This window comes from Saimiri boliviensis, chromosome 16, assembly GCF_048565385.1.
Source record: "Saimiri boliviensis isolate mSaiBol1 chromosome 16, mSaiBol1.pri, whole genome shotgun sequence".
NCBI classification, from domain to species: domain Eukaryota; kingdom Metazoa; phylum Chordata; class Mammalia; order Primates; family Cebidae; genus Saimiri; species Saimiri boliviensis.
Genome location: NC_133464.1, coordinates 3,682,263 through 3,703,270, shown reverse-complemented (window position 1 = coordinate 3,703,270; position 21,008 = coordinate 3,682,263). Strand labels below are relative to the sequence as shown.

At 45.8% G+C, this 21,008-nt stretch overlaps 1 protein-coding gene and 1 pseudogene across 1 annotated transcript in view; both read left to right on the top strand.

Moving 5' to 3' along the window:
• COL4A2 (collagen type IV alpha 2 chain) overlaps positions 1–21,008 on the top strand; it is a 200,266-nt gene that overhangs the window by 104,700 nt on the left and 74,558 nt on the right. Inside the window, exons 5-11 of the mRNA XM_003928248.4 lie at positions 11,572–11,706; positions 11,791–11,835; positions 15,540–15,656; positions 17,250–17,321; positions 17,766–17,801; positions 17,910–17,972; positions 19,930–19,965. Of these exons, the coding sequence (XP_003928297.2) occupies positions 11,572–11,706; positions 11,791–11,835; positions 15,540–15,656; positions 17,250–17,321; positions 17,766–17,801; positions 17,910–17,972; positions 19,930–19,965 (504 nt within the window). The remainder of the gene's footprint in view (positions 1–11,571; positions 11,707–11,790; positions 11,836–15,539; positions 15,657–17,249; positions 17,322–17,765; positions 17,802–17,909; positions 17,973–19,929; positions 19,966–21,008) is intronic.
• Positions 1,414–1,507, top strand: LOC120365860 (small nucleolar RNA U13; annotated as a pseudogene).

The following is a 21,008-nucleotide window of genomic DNA, read 5'->3' as shown; positions in this document are numbered from 1 at the left end:
CTGCACCGGCCCAGCCCTCCTTTGCACAAGTCTGGTGGTCTCCTTTTTTATGACTCCGCTTGAGAGGCCTGGAAAACATTCTCCCTGATAATGCAGGTGATAAAACCAGATCTTCTGGTGGAACGAGCAATCAGAAGTTCCACCGGGCAAGCAAGCGCAGAGCTTGGAGAAAAGTTGAGATTGCGGATGACATGTTTTCCAGTAGATGAAGGTGACTGAAGGACTTGAATGGGGGGTGGGGGGGGGGCCAAAGGGGAGGGTGAAGTCCTCTAGAGCGTGACCCGCTGATGCTCGGCTTCAGAAATCAGGAACTCAGTATAATGGTCAGAAACGTAGTCTAAAAATAGAAGACCCCACATGGGAAGAACATGAATTTTGGAGCCAGAAGGAGGGAGTAAATAGCAATGCCACAGTGCATGTGTTTAATAGACAGCACCGGGAGCACATTCTGTGTGTCAAATCCTGCCAGGGATGCTGAGGACAGAATGTGGATGAGGCATGAACCCTGCTTCCAAGGGCCTCTCGGTGCCATGTGAGTGTGGAGCAGAGATGGAGCCTGGCAGTACCCTGCAGTGTGCTGTGGTGGAAGGAGCCTCAGCCGCCTCCTCCAGCTGTGAGGAGGGGAGGATGTCCCCAGACAGCCCATGCTAGAGTCACATCCTCTAGCCCTTGAGAGCCGCTCAAGGGCTGCCTGTGCCATGGCCCTGAGCTTCCAGAGAAACCGGCGCAACCGCTAGGCGCTCAGTTAGATTGGAGCGTGGAGCGCATTGTGCCATCGTGGGAAGGGGCACTCCAGGATGGCAGGGGACAAGCCTGAAGGCCATGGCGGCTGGGGTGCGGTGTTCACAGAGCCTGCAGAGCTGACAAGGTGGCGAGGGGGCAAGGCAGGCAGGGCTCTCAGAGACTCCACCACCACCTTCACTTGGCAAACAAGACATACGCCAGCAGTGCTTGGCGGTGGAGAGCAGCCCGTGGGACCCTCAGTGTGAGGGACCCTCAGCACACGTGGGAAGTGGGTGCATGGGACCCTCAGCGTGTGGGACCCTCAGCACGGTGGCATGGCAAGCGAGTGTTGCTGCGTGCAGAGCACCACTGGGTCCAGGGGCTGCGGGTGAGATGCTCATCTCTCTGGGCTGTCCCCTCACCTGTGTTACAGGAGAATTAGACCCCCTCCTTGGCTCCCAAACCTGCCTGTGAATCTGAAGTGCGTGGGGGCCTTGCTGAAAATATCAGTTCCCGACTGGGTTGTGGCTCATGCCTGTAACCCCAGCACTTTGGGAGGCTGAGGCAGGAGGATGGCTTGAGCCCAGGAGTTTGAGGCTGCAGTGAGCTATGATCATGCCACTGCAGTCCAGCTGGGCAACAGCAAAACCCTGACTCAAAAAATATGTATTACATATATATAAATTCCCTATCCTTTCCTGAGTCATCAGCATGGTGCTGGAGCGTTCACACTCGTGTGCGAGACATGCCTCTCTCAAAATATCAGCACATGACCCATCTCACATGAAAAAATTAAAAAGAAAAAAAGAAAAAATATATATATATATGAAAATCCCAGGCTCCTTCCCTTGACCACCAAACTGCTAGACCAGAAAATTCACAAGGTCTGAGACTCCCTGTAGTTGGTACTTTGGCACCCAGCCCAGCCCAGCCCGGGGACAGGGACCACTTCACAGCCATCACACAGAACCCTGTTAAAACGCAGGACAGGAGGGGGCCCAAAGGTCCTGATTGCTAATGAGCCCTCAGGTGACTCTCACGCTGCTGACCCCCGACCTCTCTCAGGCACCCCAGATGCTCTCTGAGGTCCCTTCCAAGTCCAATATTTTTTATGAAACCTTTGGGAAAGTAATCAGTTACCAACGGCCAAAGAGCAGAGGTGTAAATGTGAAAAGTGATATGATACTGGTCTGATTTCAAATGGCTATCACTGTCTCTAAGACTCTTGCTAGGGAATGAGGCTCATGTTGGTATGTTAAGGAAGACAGTGGTTGTTTTTGTATCATAATGTATGAGAAGAGAATATTCTTTCATCCAACATAAAATGAATCCGTACTCTAGGTAAGAACTTCGGAGCCGTGTTTATCTTTAGTGTCTGTGCGCTAGAATTTTTCTGGCAAATTATCTTTTTCCCCTGTCTTTCTGTAGCAGCAACACACTGGGTGACTCTCAAATGCATTGTGCTAAATGAAAGGAGCCAGGCTTAAGACTCCACACTGTATGGTTCCATTTCTGTGAGTGTCTGGAAAAGGCAAATTACTGGGAGGGAGAAACAGGAGGAGCACACCGAGATTTGGAGAAGGGAGCATTTGACAGCGAAGGGGCCGCACCCGGAATGCGCACCTGGAATGCGGGTGAGACGGAGCTCTTCTGTCTCTTGCCGATAGCGGTGGTTACACAACTCTGCATTTGTTAATGACACACCAGATAACCCACCAAAAAATGAATTTTATTGTATGTAAATGGAGAGATAAAATATCTTTTAAAGGAGTAAGAACACTAAGTCCAAATAAAGTCACAGATAAGTAGGCGGTAGCCAGAGGAGAAGGAGGGGGACAATGGTTATCAAGCATTTTCTAACAACAGAAAAGGTGGAGTTCAGTTTAAAGCATGTCCTATTCAGGAGCATTTCAAATAAAGATAAGGGGGAAAAGCAGTGTGTCACAACCAGTTCAAACCCATCCCCACGCCCACCACCCCACCCTTTTTTCTTAGTTGGCCGATGTGGCGTTTGCTTTTTCATAGAACCAACTCAGTGTAATGCTAACTTCAAGAATATTTTTCTCTCAGATGTATAGACTGCTGTTCAGTCTAAGTGCAAAATAGATATAACTCTTGGTCTTGTGCCTGCGCTATGCCACAGATAGGGAGAAGGCACCCTGGGAGACAGGCAGACTGCTTGCTAACTCACGGGGAGCCCGCCTTTGGGAGGCTGCCCACGTGTCTTTCCTCTCAGTGCCTCCACCTGGGGCAGACTCAGCAGGGCTGTTAGCCACTTGCAGCCTGCAGAGGCCCATGGGTCATGACAGTCCCGTGGCACAAAGGGAGCACAGCTTCTCAGCCATGAGTCATCTTGCCATGCTCTTGGGTGCGAAGATGATCTAAGAATATCAGGAAAAATATTGGCATGTGCAGTTGGCACATGAAAATTAGTAACCTGCAAGTCAGGTCGTAAGTATAGACAGCTAATGCTTTTAATTACCAGTCATGGTGAGATTCTGGTAGCTCAGTAGTTGGCTCCTATGCTCATTGTCAGTCTAACCATGTAAGCAGAGGCCACCACCTCAGCGTCCGTTACTCTTCATGACTTCCGGGCTGCGTGACGGTGATGCTTTGGGCATGGATATATTGCATGTTGGTAATGCTGAACTAGAAGGGGTGTTTCATATCCATTCGAGGTCTGACAGCCAGAGCTCTCTGCATGCTGCCTGCGACTCCAGAACCTGCTTCCTCCTGGCCCTTCCTCAAGTGCAGTCTGGACTCCCAAGGCCCTGAACTCATCCACAAGCAGACTCCGAGTCTTCTTAGAGGACAAGCAGACTTAGGAAATCACGTCAGTCTATTCCACAATGATTCACATTCAGGCAAATGAAATGTATTTATTGCTAAAAGCACAGAGGTAATAAAAGGCTTTTCCAGAAAATCAACTTTTGCAACACATGCCAGGCAAAATCGTATCCAGACTGTAAAAAGTTCGGGCTAAAAGCCATTGAGCGGAACCACGCATGTGCTGGCTGTTTTTAGAACAGGGAGCAGGGGTTTTCGACTCCCTGATACTGTGGGTGGGAATAGGAGATGATCCACTTTTTCTCTGCCCCAAAATGTGCATCTGCTCCAGCCAAATCATTTCGGACAAAACTGTGTAACAGCATCTTAAAATTCTAGGTGGTGCCTTCTGGGTTTTGAAAAACTTTTTATGGAGATGAAGCATAGCAGAAGCCAGTGGCTTCCCCGACTTCGCCTTCACGCCTGAGTGTAATCCGGTCCCGACCCACCTTTCGTTCTGCCGCCCTGTGGGCTGCGCCCCAGACAGCTCTCGAAATTTCTGTCGGGGTCACGCTCAGACAGACCAGATTCCGTACAAGGAGAGCCAGGTCTTGCTTTCTTCAGATTATTTCCCCGGCAGACATTTTTTTAAAAGCACGCGGCTGGGTGGTTTTTTCCAAATGTCACTTTAAAGGCGCACCCTCTCCTTCCTTTTCTAAATGTTCTCTGTCGGGTAAGCTCACTTGCAGGAATACCTGAAGGAGACTTACTCTCGGTCATCCCAAGCAACACGCCTGTGACGTCACGGTGTGTCTTCTTCATCTCTGCCTTCACTCAACTCCTCTTTGGTTGTTTTTAGGTCAAGGTTATTGAGGCATAATTGACATACAGGTCACTGAATACTGACAAATGTATGCAGCCATGCAACTGCCAGAATCGTGCTCTAGAGCACATCCATTGCCCCAGAACCTTCCCTTGTACCCTCTCAGTTAATTCCCTCCCTCCACTCCAGCACTGGCAGCCACTCATCTGTTTCCCGTCTTTACTCTTGCCTTTTCTAGAATGTCATAAAAATAGACTGTAAGTTGCGTTTTGTGTCTGGCTTCCTTCACAGAGCAGAATGCCTTTGAGATGCAGCCTTGCCGCTGCAGACGGCCGGCACTTTGTTCCTTTTTTATTGCTGAATAGCAATCCCTGTCATAAGCTAATTTAATAAAAGCAGGATGGACATTCTCATACAGGTCTCGGTGTGGACATTTGCCTTCGTTTCCCTGGGGGGTATACCTAGGAGAGGAATTGCTGGGTCCCGCGGTGGGTGGATGTTGAACTTTAGAAGAAACTGCCAAGCTGTCTTCCCCAGGGGCTGTGTCCTTTTGCATTCCTGCTGGCAGCCAACGGGATTGAAGGTGCCAGCCTTCCCGTTCCAGGCGCGGCCGCCTTTTGCTGTGTGTATTCGCCATTTCAGTCCATCACAGTTATGTCTTCTGTGGATTTAATTTGTTTTTCCCTAATGACCGATGATGTTTAGTAACTTTTAATGTGTGCAACTTCTTTGGTGAGGTGTCTGCTCAAAAATCTTTTGCCACATTTTTCAGTTGGGTTGTTTATTCCCTTATTATTGAGTGTTGAGAGTTATTTACATGTTCTGGATAAAAGTTGTTTATCAGATGTGTGTTTTGCAAATATGCCTCCCAGTCTGTCCCCGGCCTTTTTATTTTTAACAGTATATTTCACTATCAAACTTTTTAAATTCTCGCCAACTTTTTCCTCTGTAGGTTGTGATCTTTGTGTTTTATCTAAGAAATCTTTGCCTAATCCAAAGCCACAAAGATTTTCCCCTTGTTTCCTTCTAGAAGTGATATAGCTTTAGCTCTTACATTTAGGTCCATTTTGAGTAAATGTCTGTATATCGAGTGACATAAAGGTGAAGGTGTGATTCTTTACATGTGGATGTTGTTTACTTTGTATTCACACTAATACTACAGTCTACATCAAATAATTTTGGAGGGCAGAAATTCTAAGGATCCATATAATTATACCTCATATAACCGAAATTCTTAATAAAGAATAGTACCCATGGGTGGGACAAATGTTTTATATGCTAAATAAGAAGACAGAGATTGAAGGTGTCAGATTTAATTTCAGCTCTGTGTTGCATGGAATCAGCTGCGGATAGTTATCTGTGTAATATGCTGTACAAGTCCTAACCTTGACATTATTGTTACCTTGGAACATGCTACTAATTTCTTCTTGGCAGAGTATTCTAAAAATTGCTCAGAAATGCTAACTGGTCATCCTTAAGAACAATGAATATTTCTAAATTTTGGCTGGCAGAATTATTTTTCTGGACCTAAAAAGTAGTCCCTTCTGCCCTTGGGGACATTTTACATATTTCAAATGTGTGGCAAAGAGCTTACAGAAGTTAACTAGGGCTTAGGTTGGAATCCTTGGAGAATCACCAGGAATTGCAGCCTTGGACAGGCCTTGAAGCTCTGGAACACATTGCGGAAGGGAGGGAGGGTCCGCCCTGGGGAACAGAGAGGATATGGGCGTCTGCTGGGCGCCAGTGCCCATAAAAGGTGAGACAGGAAGAGTCCATTTAGGAAGGAGAAGGGATTTCCTACTATTCAGATTTCAGCTGGTAAGTCATGAAAAGCTCATTCTTATTCTACCAGTAAACTACTGTACTGTAGATTAAAAATCCTGATGTGTAGTGAAGCAGTTTTTATCCTAGGAAACATTTTTTTTATCCTTCTTTGATAAATGAAACTCTTTCTACTCCCTTACCCAAGGAATATTTTAAGGTTAATGAACAATGAATGGAAGCCACAGGGTTGTGTGATGTGAGACCCTGATTAATCATCCATCTGTGCACCTTTGTTTAAGTCTGAAGCTGTACAGTACACTGCATGTGCCCATATCTGATAAGATTTTTGCCTCTTTTCTCAGAAGTGAAATTCCCCAATTCATGAAAGCTTCGGGTGTCAGGACCCTGAGCGCATTCTCTCCACAGTTGTGGTATTTGAACAATGTGGGTTCAAGCCTGGACTCATTGCGTCTGCCTTTTCAGACCGCAGCTTCCAAAACTGACCCGGATGCCCCATGCATGCTCCAGCCATGACTTCAGACAGGGTAGAGCAATGTGCAACCCCCACATCCTCACGACAGTCAGAATGTATTCTGTCTTACAGATATCACTGGAGTATAAAGCCAAGACTGGTTTAATCAGAAATAATGTTTAACCAACATCAATCCCCCATGTTTCTCTGCATGACTCAGTAAGCCAGACCTTCCTCCTGAGCTCCAAACCCATGTTTAAGAGGTTTTTCTTATTGAAAGTCACTTATCTCTTCCCTTAAGAATGCCAGGATGGGGGCTAGGGTGGTCTCACACACTGGTTCTCAAACTTTAATATACCAAGGAGTCTCCTGGGCATCAGTTCAACAGCAGACTTGGGAGTTCTGGGGCCAGGCCTGAAACTCTGCATTCATAGCAAGCTTCTGGGCGATGCTGGCACACACCTCCCTTGGAGCAGCAAGAGCCTGGTGGCATCAGCCAGGCCCCCACAGCTGAGGGCACCACGAGCAGCCCTCACATTTGTCCCATCTGAGCCCCGGGTCTCTCTCCTCTCCACAGGAGTTCATGTCACTGCATGAAGTTGCTGTGGGGACAAAATGAGAGAAACCATGTTTGAAACTTGTAACAACACATCATCTCAAAAGATACAAACAATTGATCAATACTGTTAATTGTCCTGATTCCTAGGTAGTACCTCTATACTCGCTGGATGGTCTGGTGGTGAGAGCCGGGCAGGGGACAGGGGATGTGACGTTACCAACTCCTGTCCACAGGAGTGGTTTCTTAGAAGTACTCTGTGGATTTCTCAAGGATGTTGGAAGAATATTAGGAGCTTTAGAAATTTAGAAGCTTTTAAGATTGATACAAAGACATTTAAACTGGACTCTTTTCACTTTCTGAGGGTAATTTTTATTTTTAATGTCACTTATCACAAAAGGAAAGAGAGATGAAAATAACTTTTCCCATTGGGACTTTTTGACTGAGGATGGAAGTTGATAAGGATGATGATTAGCACGAAGGAAAACCCTTGGCATGTACCTGGTCCTCCCAGCTGCTCTTTATAGATGCACCACACTTACCTTAGTGGGCAGGAAATCCTGGGGAAAATCTCCATCCTGATGACCAAAGTGTGGCCTCCTCAGGCCCTGAGGTAGATGTGCATTTAGTCCCAGCAATGCAGGACTTACACTGTGCACAGAGACGAGGGCTCCATCTGGAAGGACGAAGGTCGAACTCACATTCTGCTCGTGTTCTTCCTGGCTCTCCCTCAGCGGGGAAGCTGGATGGAATTCTATGAAATGTGCCATCTCATCAGAAGCTCAGGATGGGCTGTTTAGAAGTGATGCCATCTTGACACCCAGGAGAATGGCTATAACCCAAAAAAATGGGAAATCACAAGTACTGGTGAGGGTACAGAGGAATTGGAACCTTTGTGCATTGCTGGTGGGCATGTAAAAGGATGCCGGCGATGTGGAAAAAGAGATTTAGCAATGCCTCAAACATGTGATACTCCTGCACACATATTTATAGCAGCACTATGTAGCAATTTTGCTCCTAGGAACACACCCAAAAGAATTCAGAATGGAGACTCAAGTAGTCAATCAGACACACATATTCACAGCAGCGCTATCCACAGTACCAAAGGTAGAGACACCCCAGATGTCCAGAACAAATGAATGAACCCACTGTGGTCTATCCATACAGGGGAATATTATTTAGCCATCAGTGAATGAGGTAACGATGCATGCTACAGTGTGGATGAACCCCAAAAACATGATCACTGAAAGAGGCCAGACACAAAAGGCCACGCATCGTATGATTCCATTTATCAATAAATCCATAGAGGCAGAAAGCAGATCATCTCACCAGGCGCTGGGAAGAAAGAGAATGGGGAGTGACTGCTGACTGGGTCTGGGACTTCCTTTTGGGGTGAGGAACATACTTTGGAACTAGACAGAGGTGGTGGATGCCCAACATGGTGAATGTACTAACTGCCACTGAGTTGTGTCCTTTCAAATGTTAGCTTTATGTTACGTGAGTTATACTTCAATAAAAAGATTACAGCTTACTCCAGAAGAGGGAAGACTAGAGTTTATTCTTCCAAAGTCAGCCTCCCCAACCAAGAAATAAAGATGAGAAAGGAGTTTACTGACAATGAAAGGAAAATGAGTACATGATGTGGTTAGCCACTTTCCCCATCAAAGGGAATTGAGGACGGGTTAATGAACAAAGATAAGAGTGTGGTTTTTTATCATTTAGACGTGGGTATTTCCATTCTGGTTAGTAGCAGATGTTCCCTTTGAGCTGGCTCTATGAAGTAATCCCACTGGTCACTGCTGCTTGTCTCCTTGGCTAAAAAATAATAATAATCCCACTGGATATGTAGTTTGTGGGCAATAAAAGTGACAGTCCTGATAAGAAGCATTTTATCCCCTAGAAGACAGTCTGTAGACACTCACAGACCGCAGGCCTCGGCATGGTGAGGGGAGCTTAGGATTACATGGTACATAATCTTATAGTCTAGCATAGCCGAAAACTAAACAAAACTGAACACCGCTGGGAAAGGGCCACAAAAATTAGAATCATAACATGTTTTGTTCCCAAACTTACAACAAATGTCACATAATGAACCACTAAGCATCGAAGATGGAATGAGCCTGGGACGTCGTGTGGCCAGGGCCAGGACCATCCACCTTCCACGAGCCTCCTCGCCGAGGCAGAAACACGGTGCAGTAGCCTCCACTGGATAATGTTCTCCAAAGACGTTGAGTGCACGGGCTTCACCACGAATTAGGAGACCTGAGATCAGGCTGCCCGAGTGAGTACTGAGGTGGCATTGACAGGACCCCTCTGGGGCTTGTGGAGGGCAAAGGAGAACCCACCATCTCTGAAACTCTGACTTCAGTCCAGATCAACGAGTCCTGAGGGAGCTCTCCCAGCTTCCCTTGGTTTGAGGGGACAGGGGTCCCAAGCTTCGGGGTACACCGTCTTCCATCTGCAGCCTTAATCTGCATAGATAGCTTCCACCCCAAAGAATCGTCTTAACTTATTCCCCGGATGTCTGGGGTCTAACATCTCAAGGCATTGCCGGACAGGAAGAGTAATGAATTTGGAGGTGAGATCTCCCCACACCTCTCCATGCTAATGCCTTGATGGCATTAACACCGCCCCTGGCTGTGTTTTTAAGTTCCTCATTTCACGTCAACTGTGTGGATTGCCGAGAACAGCATTAGGGACACCCTATGAAGACAGACACACTTCCCAGCTGAACAGTTACGTAGGAAAAGTTACCTAGAGGCGAGAGAAGAGAAAACTAGAAAAATGGCCCAAGCCCCCCTCAATCTCAAGGTGAGGCAGGAATTTGACATTTCACAGCAAATGAGGCTTGGCAGGTAAAGGTGCTGTGTGATGAATCAACGGCAGACTCATTCGTCTCAAGAGGAATCGACATACATATTTTTAAGTTTGGGCTAACCTGTGAAATATTAAAATATAACTATAATACTGTCGTTAGTTCCATCGTAGGAGAGACGGAACTCCAACTCCTGTTCTTTCTCATTTTTAAAACATTTTTATTGTGGCAAATTTATTTTTAATTTTTCTAATGTAAAATTTTAAAATGCTTGTGATAGTAAAAGTATGCATGTGTTCTCACTTATAAGTGGAAGCTGAGCCATGTGAACACACAGACACAGGGAGGGGAACACGTATCCTGGGCCTGTGGGAGGTGGCAGGGGACGGAGAGCATCAGGACAAATAGCCGATACATGCTGCGCTTAACACCTAGGTGATGGGTTACTTTATTGTATTAAGTTCCAGGGCACTAATAAAGTCAAATAAACGCAGAACATCAAAGTTACCATTTGGGTCACAGTGCCGTGTTCGCTTCCATGGTGGCGTTAAGTTCTTTCACGTTGTTGGATAATACTTCACCGTCATTCATCTCCAGAACTTTCTCATCTTCCCACAACGAAGCTCTGTGCTCATGAAACTTCGATTCCCCCTGCCCTTCCCCACCCAGCCCCTGGCAGCCTCATTCTGCCACTGTGTCCATGGATTTGCCTATTCTAGGGACCGCATAGAAGGGAACTCACAGGATTTGTCCTTTTGTGACTGGCTTCTTTCACTCAGCACAGAGTCCTCAAGGTTTGTCCGTGTCACACCTGGGTGACCCCTTCCTTCCTCTTTAAAGGCTGAGTACGATTCCATTGTGTGGGTTTCCATCCATTGTGGAACACTCATGTGGTTTCCACCGCTGTCGTGACTCATGCTGCCGTGTGCGTGTGAGTGCACCAGCGCAGCCCCTGCCTTCTGTATACCCAGAAGTGGACTCGAGGGATCCCATCGTGATTCTGCTTTTTCATGTGTTAAGGAGCCGCCCGAGTGTTTTCCGAAGCAGCGGCACCATTTCACGTTCCCACCAGCAGCACACAGAGGTTCTGGTTTCTTCACATCCTCACCAACACTGGTCATTTGTTTTTTAAAAAAATAATAACCATTCTAATTCATATGGGCAAACATTTTTATATGTTTCAGAAACTCTTTTTTTCTCTCTCTCTGTGTAAACAAAAGGAAAGATTAACTGCTTAAACATCTGAGGGTCATTTTGATATCTGAATGCAATATACATTTCCACACCTACTTTATGCCTTATATTGAGGAAAATAGAGATAAAATTGTAGAAATTCATTTGGAAATTTTTTTATACAAAAAGACCTTAAAAGAAGCCAAGTAAGTTCATTCTTTCATCCCAACACGGTATTATCATTTCACAGTGAGATAGTAATTTAGGATCATTTTTTTCTAACATTTTGTATTTTTTCTTCTTAAACCCTATGACTTCTTTCTTTAGCTATCGTGGCAGTAGATGGTGGTTTACATGTAATGTTCCCTGCAGATCATAGCTCTTTAAAAACAAAAAATGTCATTTTGAAAGTAACCATAACCAATCATGAGTGTTGATTGTGATTAATTGAGGAAATTGAACCTATGCTGTTCCCACAGGGTCAGCCTGGGCCAGTGGGCCCCCAGGGGTACACCGGGCCACCAGGACTACAAGGATTCCCGGGACTGCAGGGCCGCAAAGGAGACAAGGGTGAAAGAGGAGCCCCCGGAATAACAGGACCCAAGGGAGACGTGGTACGCACCACCGTGGTGTTCCCCGGGCCTCAGGAGGGTGGCGGGTATCTCAGCCTTGGTTAATTTCTTTTGCCTTCTTCACAGGGAGCAAGAGGCGTTTCTGGATTCCCTGGTGCCGATGGAATTCCTGTAAGTTTTATGGAAGATTAGAATTCTAAAACATTGCGTGCATTGTAGGCAATACATTTGTGACTTAAAGAAACATTTTGAATGAGACCTCCTTTTTTGTTTATGACATGAAACACGTGGGGGCTATATGTGCGTATTCTCCCCACAGAATTCAGTCAGACATTAAACAAATTGTTGGCTTTGTAAACGTCCGTATAGACTTGGCTTCGGAACTGAGGCTACTGGGCTAAACTGCACGTTGTTTGGTAATAAAAAGAGTGCTGTCCAGATACACGCCCCGAAGAGCCAGTCTGGCTATCTCATTTGAACCATAGAGCAGCCCGTGTATGGAGTCCATCAGCCAAGAGCATGGGCAGCGTGAAGCCCTATTGAGCATTTGGGAAGCTTCTTAAGGTCTTTGTAGTAACCACACATAAAACAAGAAAAAGAAAAGGCATGGTTTGTTCCTGAGAAAAATCTCAAAATGCAATAAAACGTGTTTTTGTAACCTAGTTTACTTTACTTCTTGTGGCATAAAAAAATAAACGAAACAGCCTGACTCATAGCCTTCTTCACAGGGACCCATGAGCAGATTTCCCAGGGTTGGCTTCCTGGCCAGACCTGACCTCAGGGATCAATGTGTTTATCACACGTTCTGACCCGCCTCCCATCCGGCTGCTGCTGATGGGTTCTGAGACATCTGCTTCACAAGCCTCACACATATACACAGATGTGTGTGCCCGTGCCCTGCAGTGGCAGATTTGGCATCACCACACACGTACACGCACAGAGAGACAGACCCCGATCCCGGGCTGCAAGAGTAAGGCCATGCCTTGCAGAAGACAGCGAGGGAGTGAGCGTGGGCTGGGTAGTCCCGGAGACATGCGTTTCCAACAGATCTTCATTCCCACAGCCAAGGAGACGTCTGCAGAGCAGAAGGAGACAGTCAGGGCAAAAGAAAGCAAGTCACGTTTGCCAAGACAAGCGCTGCAAGCCAGTGATCTCAGGGTCACCTGAATGGTGGGCTCAGACAGACACTTGGGCTCACCACACAGCCCTGAACAAGTGAGGAAATCACATTCACATCAGCCAGAATCTTGAGAAGTGGACAGAGATGAAGAATCTGCACATTCCAAAGATTAAACAGATTAGCAAAGTATTTTCATACTGATGGCCTGAATCTATTCACCCATTTTAAAACTACTCTTTTGGACTCTTTGGAGTGTCTTTCAGTTTTGTCTCTGGCTGGAATCTCAGTTAAAATGGAGTGGCATTATGGAAAGTAATTGCAACTCATCTGTACCGGGTGGCCTTCATGTTTCCACTTTATGCTCACTCAGTATCAGAGGCAAGTGTCTCACAAACTAGGGAGGAAGTAACCATAATTTGGAGGAATGATTATGGTGAGCAAGTGAGGACCATTTTCTTTCTTTCTTTTTTTTTTTTTTTTTTTTTTTTTTTTTTTTTTGAGCTGGAGTAAAGCCCAGGCTGGAGTGCAATGACATGATATCTCGGCTCACTGCAACCTCCACCTCCCAGGTTCAAGCGATTCTCCTGCCTCAGCCTCCTGAATAGCTTGGATTACAGGCACGCACCACCATGCTTGGCAATTTTTATATTTTTAATAGAAACAGGGTTTCACCATGTTGGTCAAGCTGGTCTCGAACTCCTGACCTCGTGATCCGCCCACTTCGGCCTCCCAAAGTTCTAGGATTACAGGTGTGACCCACTACACCTGGCTGTGAGGACCATTTTCTATTTTCTATGGAAGCTTGGTGCTGCTTGAAGGATCCAGTCTCTTTTAAATGCAGAACTCTGATACTGTAAGTTAACATAAATGTCACCCCTCATAAGTAATCCGTTAATGAATGTAGCGTTTGAGGGACCTGGATCATTTTAGCCGATTAGAAGTTATATATAAAAATGATACGCAGTAAAATCTTAGAGTGGTCTCAGATAGCAATGTATCTAATTTGATGCTGAGCAGAAATAGATATTTAGCTCAATAGAATTAAAATTTTTCTTTGAAGCACAATTTCAAACTAAGATTAGATTGACATGCATTTCAAATAACTTAGATCAGTTCTAAGCAAGTAAGAAAGACCGACAGCAGACAGAAATAATAGAGAAGAATTTTTAAAGGACAGTTTATTTTAAGGAAGAACATCACAGAATACTAGAAATCTGGAGCAGAACGTGTGGAGAGCTGTTTTCTCGAGCTGACGTGCAAGGGCCCCTGATGTCTTTATTTCAAAGCCACCAGAGAGCCAGCTCTGCAAACAGACTGAGAAACTGCCTGCAACGGGGAGTCCTCTGGCTCTCCAGAGACTTTCACTGAAGTCTGTCGGATCTCTTATCTGACCGCACCAGTTCCAACCAATGGCTGTGAACATCTGAAGCAAAGAGCTGTAAAAAAGTTCCATTTTTTAAATATTTCTTAATAATCATTCAGGTTACAGAGCACTGTATGTAGGATTTGTTGTGTGGTGATTTTTTGGTGACTTTTTCCTTTTTGAGACAGTCTCATTCTGTCGCCCAAGCTGGAGTGTAGTGATTTATTCTGACGCCCAGGCTGGAGTGTAGTGATTCGATCTCGGCTCACTGCAACTTCTGCCTCCTGTGCTCAGGCAATTCTCATGGCTCAGCCTCCTGAATAGCTGGGTTTACAGGCATGCACCACCACGCCCGGCTAATTTCTGTATTTTTAATAGAGACAGGGTTTCACCATGTTGGCTAGGCTGGTCTCAAACTTGTGACTTCAAGTGATCTGCCTGCCCAGCTTCCCACAGTGCTGAGATTACAGGTATGAGCCACTCTGCCTGCCTGGATTTGTTTCTTTATCTTGAAATTTTCCAAATTTCTCAGAATAAATGTAAAAGACATCCCAGTGGCCTCAAAAATCACTCCGGAATGTATGTTTGGTTTATTATCAAGAAAACTAAAGTTTAGAAGTAACTACACAATACCAAAGCATATATCTAAATATTGTTTAAAGAAATAGCAAAACCAGCTGTGGCCATGTAGCGCATAAATTATAGATTATTAACCCAGCCCCTGTGTGTCTCCTGGAACCAGATTAACGCAATGGAGATGCCCACAAATTTAGCCTGAGTCCCTCTAATCATTGCAGACACTTGGAGGGGTTGCCTTTCCCCACCCCCAGACCCTTCAGAAAACCTGACATGCTTTACATTTATGTTTAAGATCTAAAAGGTCCTGTTTCCCAAGAAAGCAAACAAGAGGCAATCAGTTCTTTTAAATATGGCAAGGCCATGATGAAATCACTGTGTTGGTGTGTCTGCTCTGTTTAGCATGTGGGTCTGTGAAACTCACCATCTAGTGATGAGGACTTCCCTGTTATCCCTGAGAAGGAGGTACTGCTTCTAAAATCTTCCCTAGAGTTTTTTCAATGTACTTTTACGTGTCCCTGCTAACAGTCACTCAGTGAAGTAAGACAGAACAAACCCCAAGACGGTGTACTTCTTACCCAAGCCGACGTGAAGCAGAACTTTGCTTTGGAAGCCTTTCCCCTGCTTAGAACTGGACCTTATGCCTTCACTTATTTAATCTTTCACTCATTTATTTGTTCACTTTCGAGGTGTCTTTTCCTTGGATTCACGCCGGGGACATTGCTGATAAGAATATTTAAGACTGTTTTATCGCGCAGTTACGTGACAACTAGAAACCTGCTGGCTGGCTGATTCACTCACCGCTCTCTTTCCCAGGGACACCCAGGGCAAGGTGGACCCAGGGGAAGGCCCGGCTACGATGGCTGCAACGGAACCCAGGGAGACTCAGGTCCACAGGGGCCCCCCGGCTCTGAGGGGTTCACCGGGCCTCCCGTGAGTATCCCCACAGCGCGTGTGCTCCAGGCACAGGCAGACCCCTGCTAAGCCCCGCCTTTATAACCTGGGGGGGCCTCCCGCTCCTTATGGCCAGGGTGAAAGCATAACTCCCTGTTGACACCCAAGATGTGACGTTTCTGGATTCAAGTAACTTCACCTTTCATATTCTTCAAATGTTAAGTAGAAAATAATCATTGTGGTTGATGTTGTTCACTCTCACAGGCTCCCCAGGGTCACTTCATTTTCTCCCAAATTCTCATGAGTAATAGTGGAATTGTAAAACGAAAATTAAAAAACAGAAACCTTGACAAAATTCTGTTTGTGAACACCTTTATCCGATTATGAAATGCTTTGCGACGTGGGAGTGCAGTTACTCTCCGGCATAGACCATGCAGGCCTTTGCTTTTCAGTGGAAGAACTTTTAAATTGTTTTGTGGCCTCATTTATGGTTGTTTTTTTTTTTTTTTTTTTTTTTTTTTTGAGACAGTTTCGCTCTTGTTACCCAGGCTGGAGTGCAATGGCGCGATCTCGGCTCACCGCAACCTCCGCCTTCTGGGTTCAGGCAATTCTCCTGCCTCAGCCTCCTGAGTAGCTGGGATTACAGGCACGCACCACCATGCCCAGCTAATTTTTTGTATTTTTAGTAGAGACGGGGTTTCACCGTGTTGACCAGGATGGTCTCGATCTCTCGACCTCGTGATCCACCCGCCTCGGCCTCCCAAAGTGCTGGGATTACAGGCTTGAGCCACCGCGCCCGGCCTCATTTATGTTTTAAGGTCTTGGTAAAACATCCTAAAACACGTTTTCAGTAGTTTGTTGCTACCTTATTTCCAGGAAAATCTTGCAAATTCAGGGTTATACTAAAATTTTGTTTGGTGAGACTTTTTATTTAAAAAAGGAAAACTTTAAAGTGAGTAGGGAAGAGCAGTCACTTGTTTCCACGTGAAGCAAATGGATTGCTCCTGCTCAGCTCCTCCTCCACCTGCCAGTTCCCTCTCCTCGGCTGTTTCTGTTTTATGTGGTTCAATTTTTCAATAAACTATATCATCTTCTCTATCATCAATTTCATTATCAAGAAACATATATATTACTTTAATTGATTCTTATAGTAGATATTGAAAGATATTTGCACATGCACATAGGTATATACCTACTGTGAATATCTGGCATAATTCCAATTTTAAAGGTTGATCCAATATCTATCCTGCAAATGGGTGTTCGTGTTACTATGTTTAGTGTACTAATGCCAAAGAAAGCCCATAATAGTATTATCAGAAATAAAAATAACATTGGCATGCTAGAGGGTTGGTTGACAGAGCATTCATTTAGGTTTTGAAAATAATTTAAACCGTAAAGTATTTCCATTTTAACTCTGAGGAGCAATACGATTGGGTCAGTAGGAAATTAAAGGTCTCACCCTTGCTGCTAAGGATGGGGTTGGTGTTCAGAGTAAACCCATCAACCGTAAGAACAAGTAGCCCTTACCTCCAGAAGTCAACGTTCAGTCGTCCAGATTACCAATAGTTGCGCCGAATGTTAATGGACTTGTTTGTTTTTGTTTTTTCTTTTTACAATGTATCTGCTAATTAGGGGCCCCAAGGACCCAAAGGGCAGAAAGGTGAGCCCTACGCACTGCCTAAAGAGGAGCGCGACAGATACCGGGTACGTTTGCAAGAGACGGGAGAGGGAATGGAGGGACCCAGTGCCAATTCTCAACTAACAGAGTTAATTGCCAAGTGAACGTTGCATGTAAGAATGAATGTACTGAAGGCATGCATAGACTAGCAGCATAACCCAAGTCACCGGGAATTTAAAAGTCACCTTATTTCCTGTCAGGATGTTTCGATCTTAATTGTGTGTTTATCTCCTTCCCTTATCACAATACTCCAAGGCAAATTGGTATTTGTAGTTAATATTAGTAAATATTAATATTACTAAAATAGTACTAAAAAGTAACATTAGTAAAAATTAATAGTAAATCAGCATTACTAAGTCCTGATAGGGCCGATCTGTTTGATATGCTTATTTCCAACTCTGCAATACAAGGTAACTAGATCTAAAAATGGTTAAAAGCTATCACTCTTAAAATGATTTCTTCTCCTTTAGGGTGAACCTGGAGAGCCTGGGTTGGTTGGTTTCCAGGTAAGTATATTTGTATTAGACAATATTCCAAAGCAGAGTTTCAGAGCTGTAGAAATTCAAGTAACAGTTTGCCTCTCTTAAAAACATTCTCTCCCTGCCTACCCACAGGGACCTCCCGGCCGCCCTGGGCCTGTGGGACAGATGGGTCCAGTCGGAGCTCCAGGGAGACCAGTAAGTACCTGGACACAGGTGCCCACCCTGGGACTGTCATCAGGTCATCCCTTCCAGATGCCACTGCTTTAATGGTTGAATGCAGATGAGAGTTTAAGGACAACTATGATGCTTATAGGCACAGCAGAGAACACCAAGACAAAACAGGCTGTTCCCTGCATGCATTCTGCTGCCGTTAAGGTTGAAGAATAAGGACTTAAAATTAGGGTCACCAGCTCCCTGCCAGTTGTGTTAAGTTTTGACTTGGTCCTGGCAGGGTGCCCTTCCACCCATGCCTTATGCTTTCCCAGTGACGAAGAGCCCATCATCCCTGGGCAAGGCAAACCAAAGTCCCACAGGTTCATAAGAAGGAAATGGGGCATAGCAGACATAGCATGCCAGAGCCATGCCAGTGCTAGCAGGCACATCACACCTGGGCCATGCCCATTATAGCAGGTGAGATGTTGGCCATCGTGAATCAAATGGCCCCAGAGGGTTTATTGCAAGTAAGGAAGAGCAGAGAAAGGCACTTGCTAAGGCTTCTGCAGCCCTCTGGCCACTCCCACCACTGCACAGTGACCTGGAAGGAAGATAAATAAGCCTTAACTTAAACAGCGAGAGATTTGAGCTGCAGGTAAGAGAGACCTTCTCACAGAAATGCATTGCTCAAGAACAAGGCAAGCTATCAGGGGCCACCAACACCAGTTCCTTGATGGATCTTGAGAAAAAATAAGTCACATATGTTTGGGAGATTCAATCATACTAACAGGTGGAGGGTACTCATAATTTTCTTCAGATTATAATAAATAACAATAATAATAATAGATTTTGTTTCGACAAAATGAATGTCCCTCGTGCTGTGAAAGTCATTTTTGCAAGTAGCTTTGTCTGTGAAAGACCTGGCCAAGGTGGCTGAAATAAGGCTCATGAGATGCTCTTGCCATTTCACTCCACGTGGTTGTCAGCTTATTCATAGCACACATGCCACGTGGTTGGGTTTTATACTTTTTTATTTTTTTGAGATGGAGTCTTGCTCTGTCGCCAGGATGGAGTGCAGTGGTGCAATCTTGGCTCACTGCAACCTCTGCCTCCCATGTTCAAGCGATTCTCCTGCCTCAGACGCCCGAGTAGTTGGGACTACAGGCGCATTCCACCAAGCCTGGCTAATTTTTTTGTATTTTTAGTAGAGATGAGGTTTCACCATGTTAGCCGGGATGGTCTTGATCTCCTGGCCTTGTGATCCGCCCACCTCGGCCTCCCAAAGTTCTGGGATTACAGACATGTTTTCTAGTTTAAATGCACAGCTCAGAGAAGTCCGGCACTGCAGACTGTACTTGCTGGGTCCCTAGCTGTTCTGACAGCTTTCGGTTCTTCACATGAGCCATGCAGTCATCCACAAGCCTCCCTGTCTACTCCTTTGCATCCACTTATTTGTACTTAAACACTCTTCCCCCGCATCTGAGATGCTTTAATCCTAAGCACGGTGTTGACACTGAATGCTTTGCAGAAAGATACACCGTGATATTGCAGATGGACATTCCACTCTACGGTGCTGGCCTGTAGATTCATTCTGTCCATGAACGTTGACTGAGCCACCAGGAAGAAGTGCCACATGGGGTCTCATGGGGACTCCCGGAGGAAGTCAGGGAAGCTGTCTCTGCAGTCACAGGGCCTGGGACTTTTTAGAGGAATCAGAACAAACACAGAGAGGACATGGGTGAAGTTGAAAGCCTAAACACACAAAAGCAAAGCAAAAACAGCTGTCCGTAGACAGCCAGCAGATTCTGAGAACTAGAGCTGACCCCAGTCCCTCTCCCCCAGCATGTCATCCCTGCCAAGCCAAATGCATCAGAAACCTCCGTGCATCCTACACGGTGTCCTAAATATACAGTAAATGGCTTTCCCAGAGCTTTCCAGCAGATGTCATCTGGGTCCTGGGTAAAGAAAACACTTGACACATTGCTTTGTGTTTCTGCAGGGACCACCTGGACCCCCTGGACCAAAAGGACAGCAAGTAAGTTGGTTTTGGGGGGTAACAACAAGGGAAGGGGATACTTAGGTGTTTGTTGAGCTTTTCTACCATAAAACTTCTTGGTTGACAACTATTTATTGTTTATATTATGATGAAAACGGTTTGGTGGGTGAAACTTGAAGGATAGATCGTGGTGCCTCTGGACATTAAAAAAGTGGTTATGTGGAATGAGTTGCTGTTGCTGATCAGTTACCTGCTGCTGTATGAAAACCCAACGGAGGAAAGTTTGATTGAAAATGCAGATGAGAACACTTTAGGGAGAGCTCACATTTATTCAGGTGCATTGATTTAGGAGAATGGACAAAATGTAGCTCTATGTGTTGTAGGGAGGCTGATGTCCTTCTTCTTACCTGGCTGGAATTAGCTTCTACAGGAGTCTGATGTCAGCCTCTAGGAATATATTCGGTAATAGTCAAGTTAGGCTAGAGCCCAAAGCTACACACTGTTTTCATCCCAGAGAGATTGTTAAATTGGTTGGAACACAGCAAAGTAGGTGGTTTGTTAGAAACTCAGAGAACAGAACGAGGGTTCCTTATTATCTGGGAAAGCTGGATAAGCGTCCAAGACAGATGAGTGCAGTTGATGAGGGAAGTATTTGATCAAATGCAGCATCATTCAGAAATGCTGGGCTGCCAACGGGAAGCATCTAGGAACCTTGCCCTTGCCCTGTGTCCCAAAAGAGGACGTGCCAAGCCCACACATTCCCATGCCCGCCCATTGCTGTGAGCCCCAGTGACCGCAGCTGCCCCTGCCCCTACCCCCAGCCTCCCGTTCCCTCTGACACAGCTTCCGGTCAGCTTGGGAGCTTGCACAGGCTGCTGGATGCCCCACCGCCTGGCAGCCTGGAGCGGGATGAGACGGGCCCCAGGCCAAGAGCAGCGGAAATAGGGCTGGGCGGCCGTGCTAAGGAGGCAGCAGCCAAGCCCTGAGCCCAGGCGTGAGCCTCAGATCTCCCCTTGCTGCGGCAAACATAAACAGCCCTCCTCACCCCTGAGCAAGTCACTTCCTGGTGATTCTGGCGACCA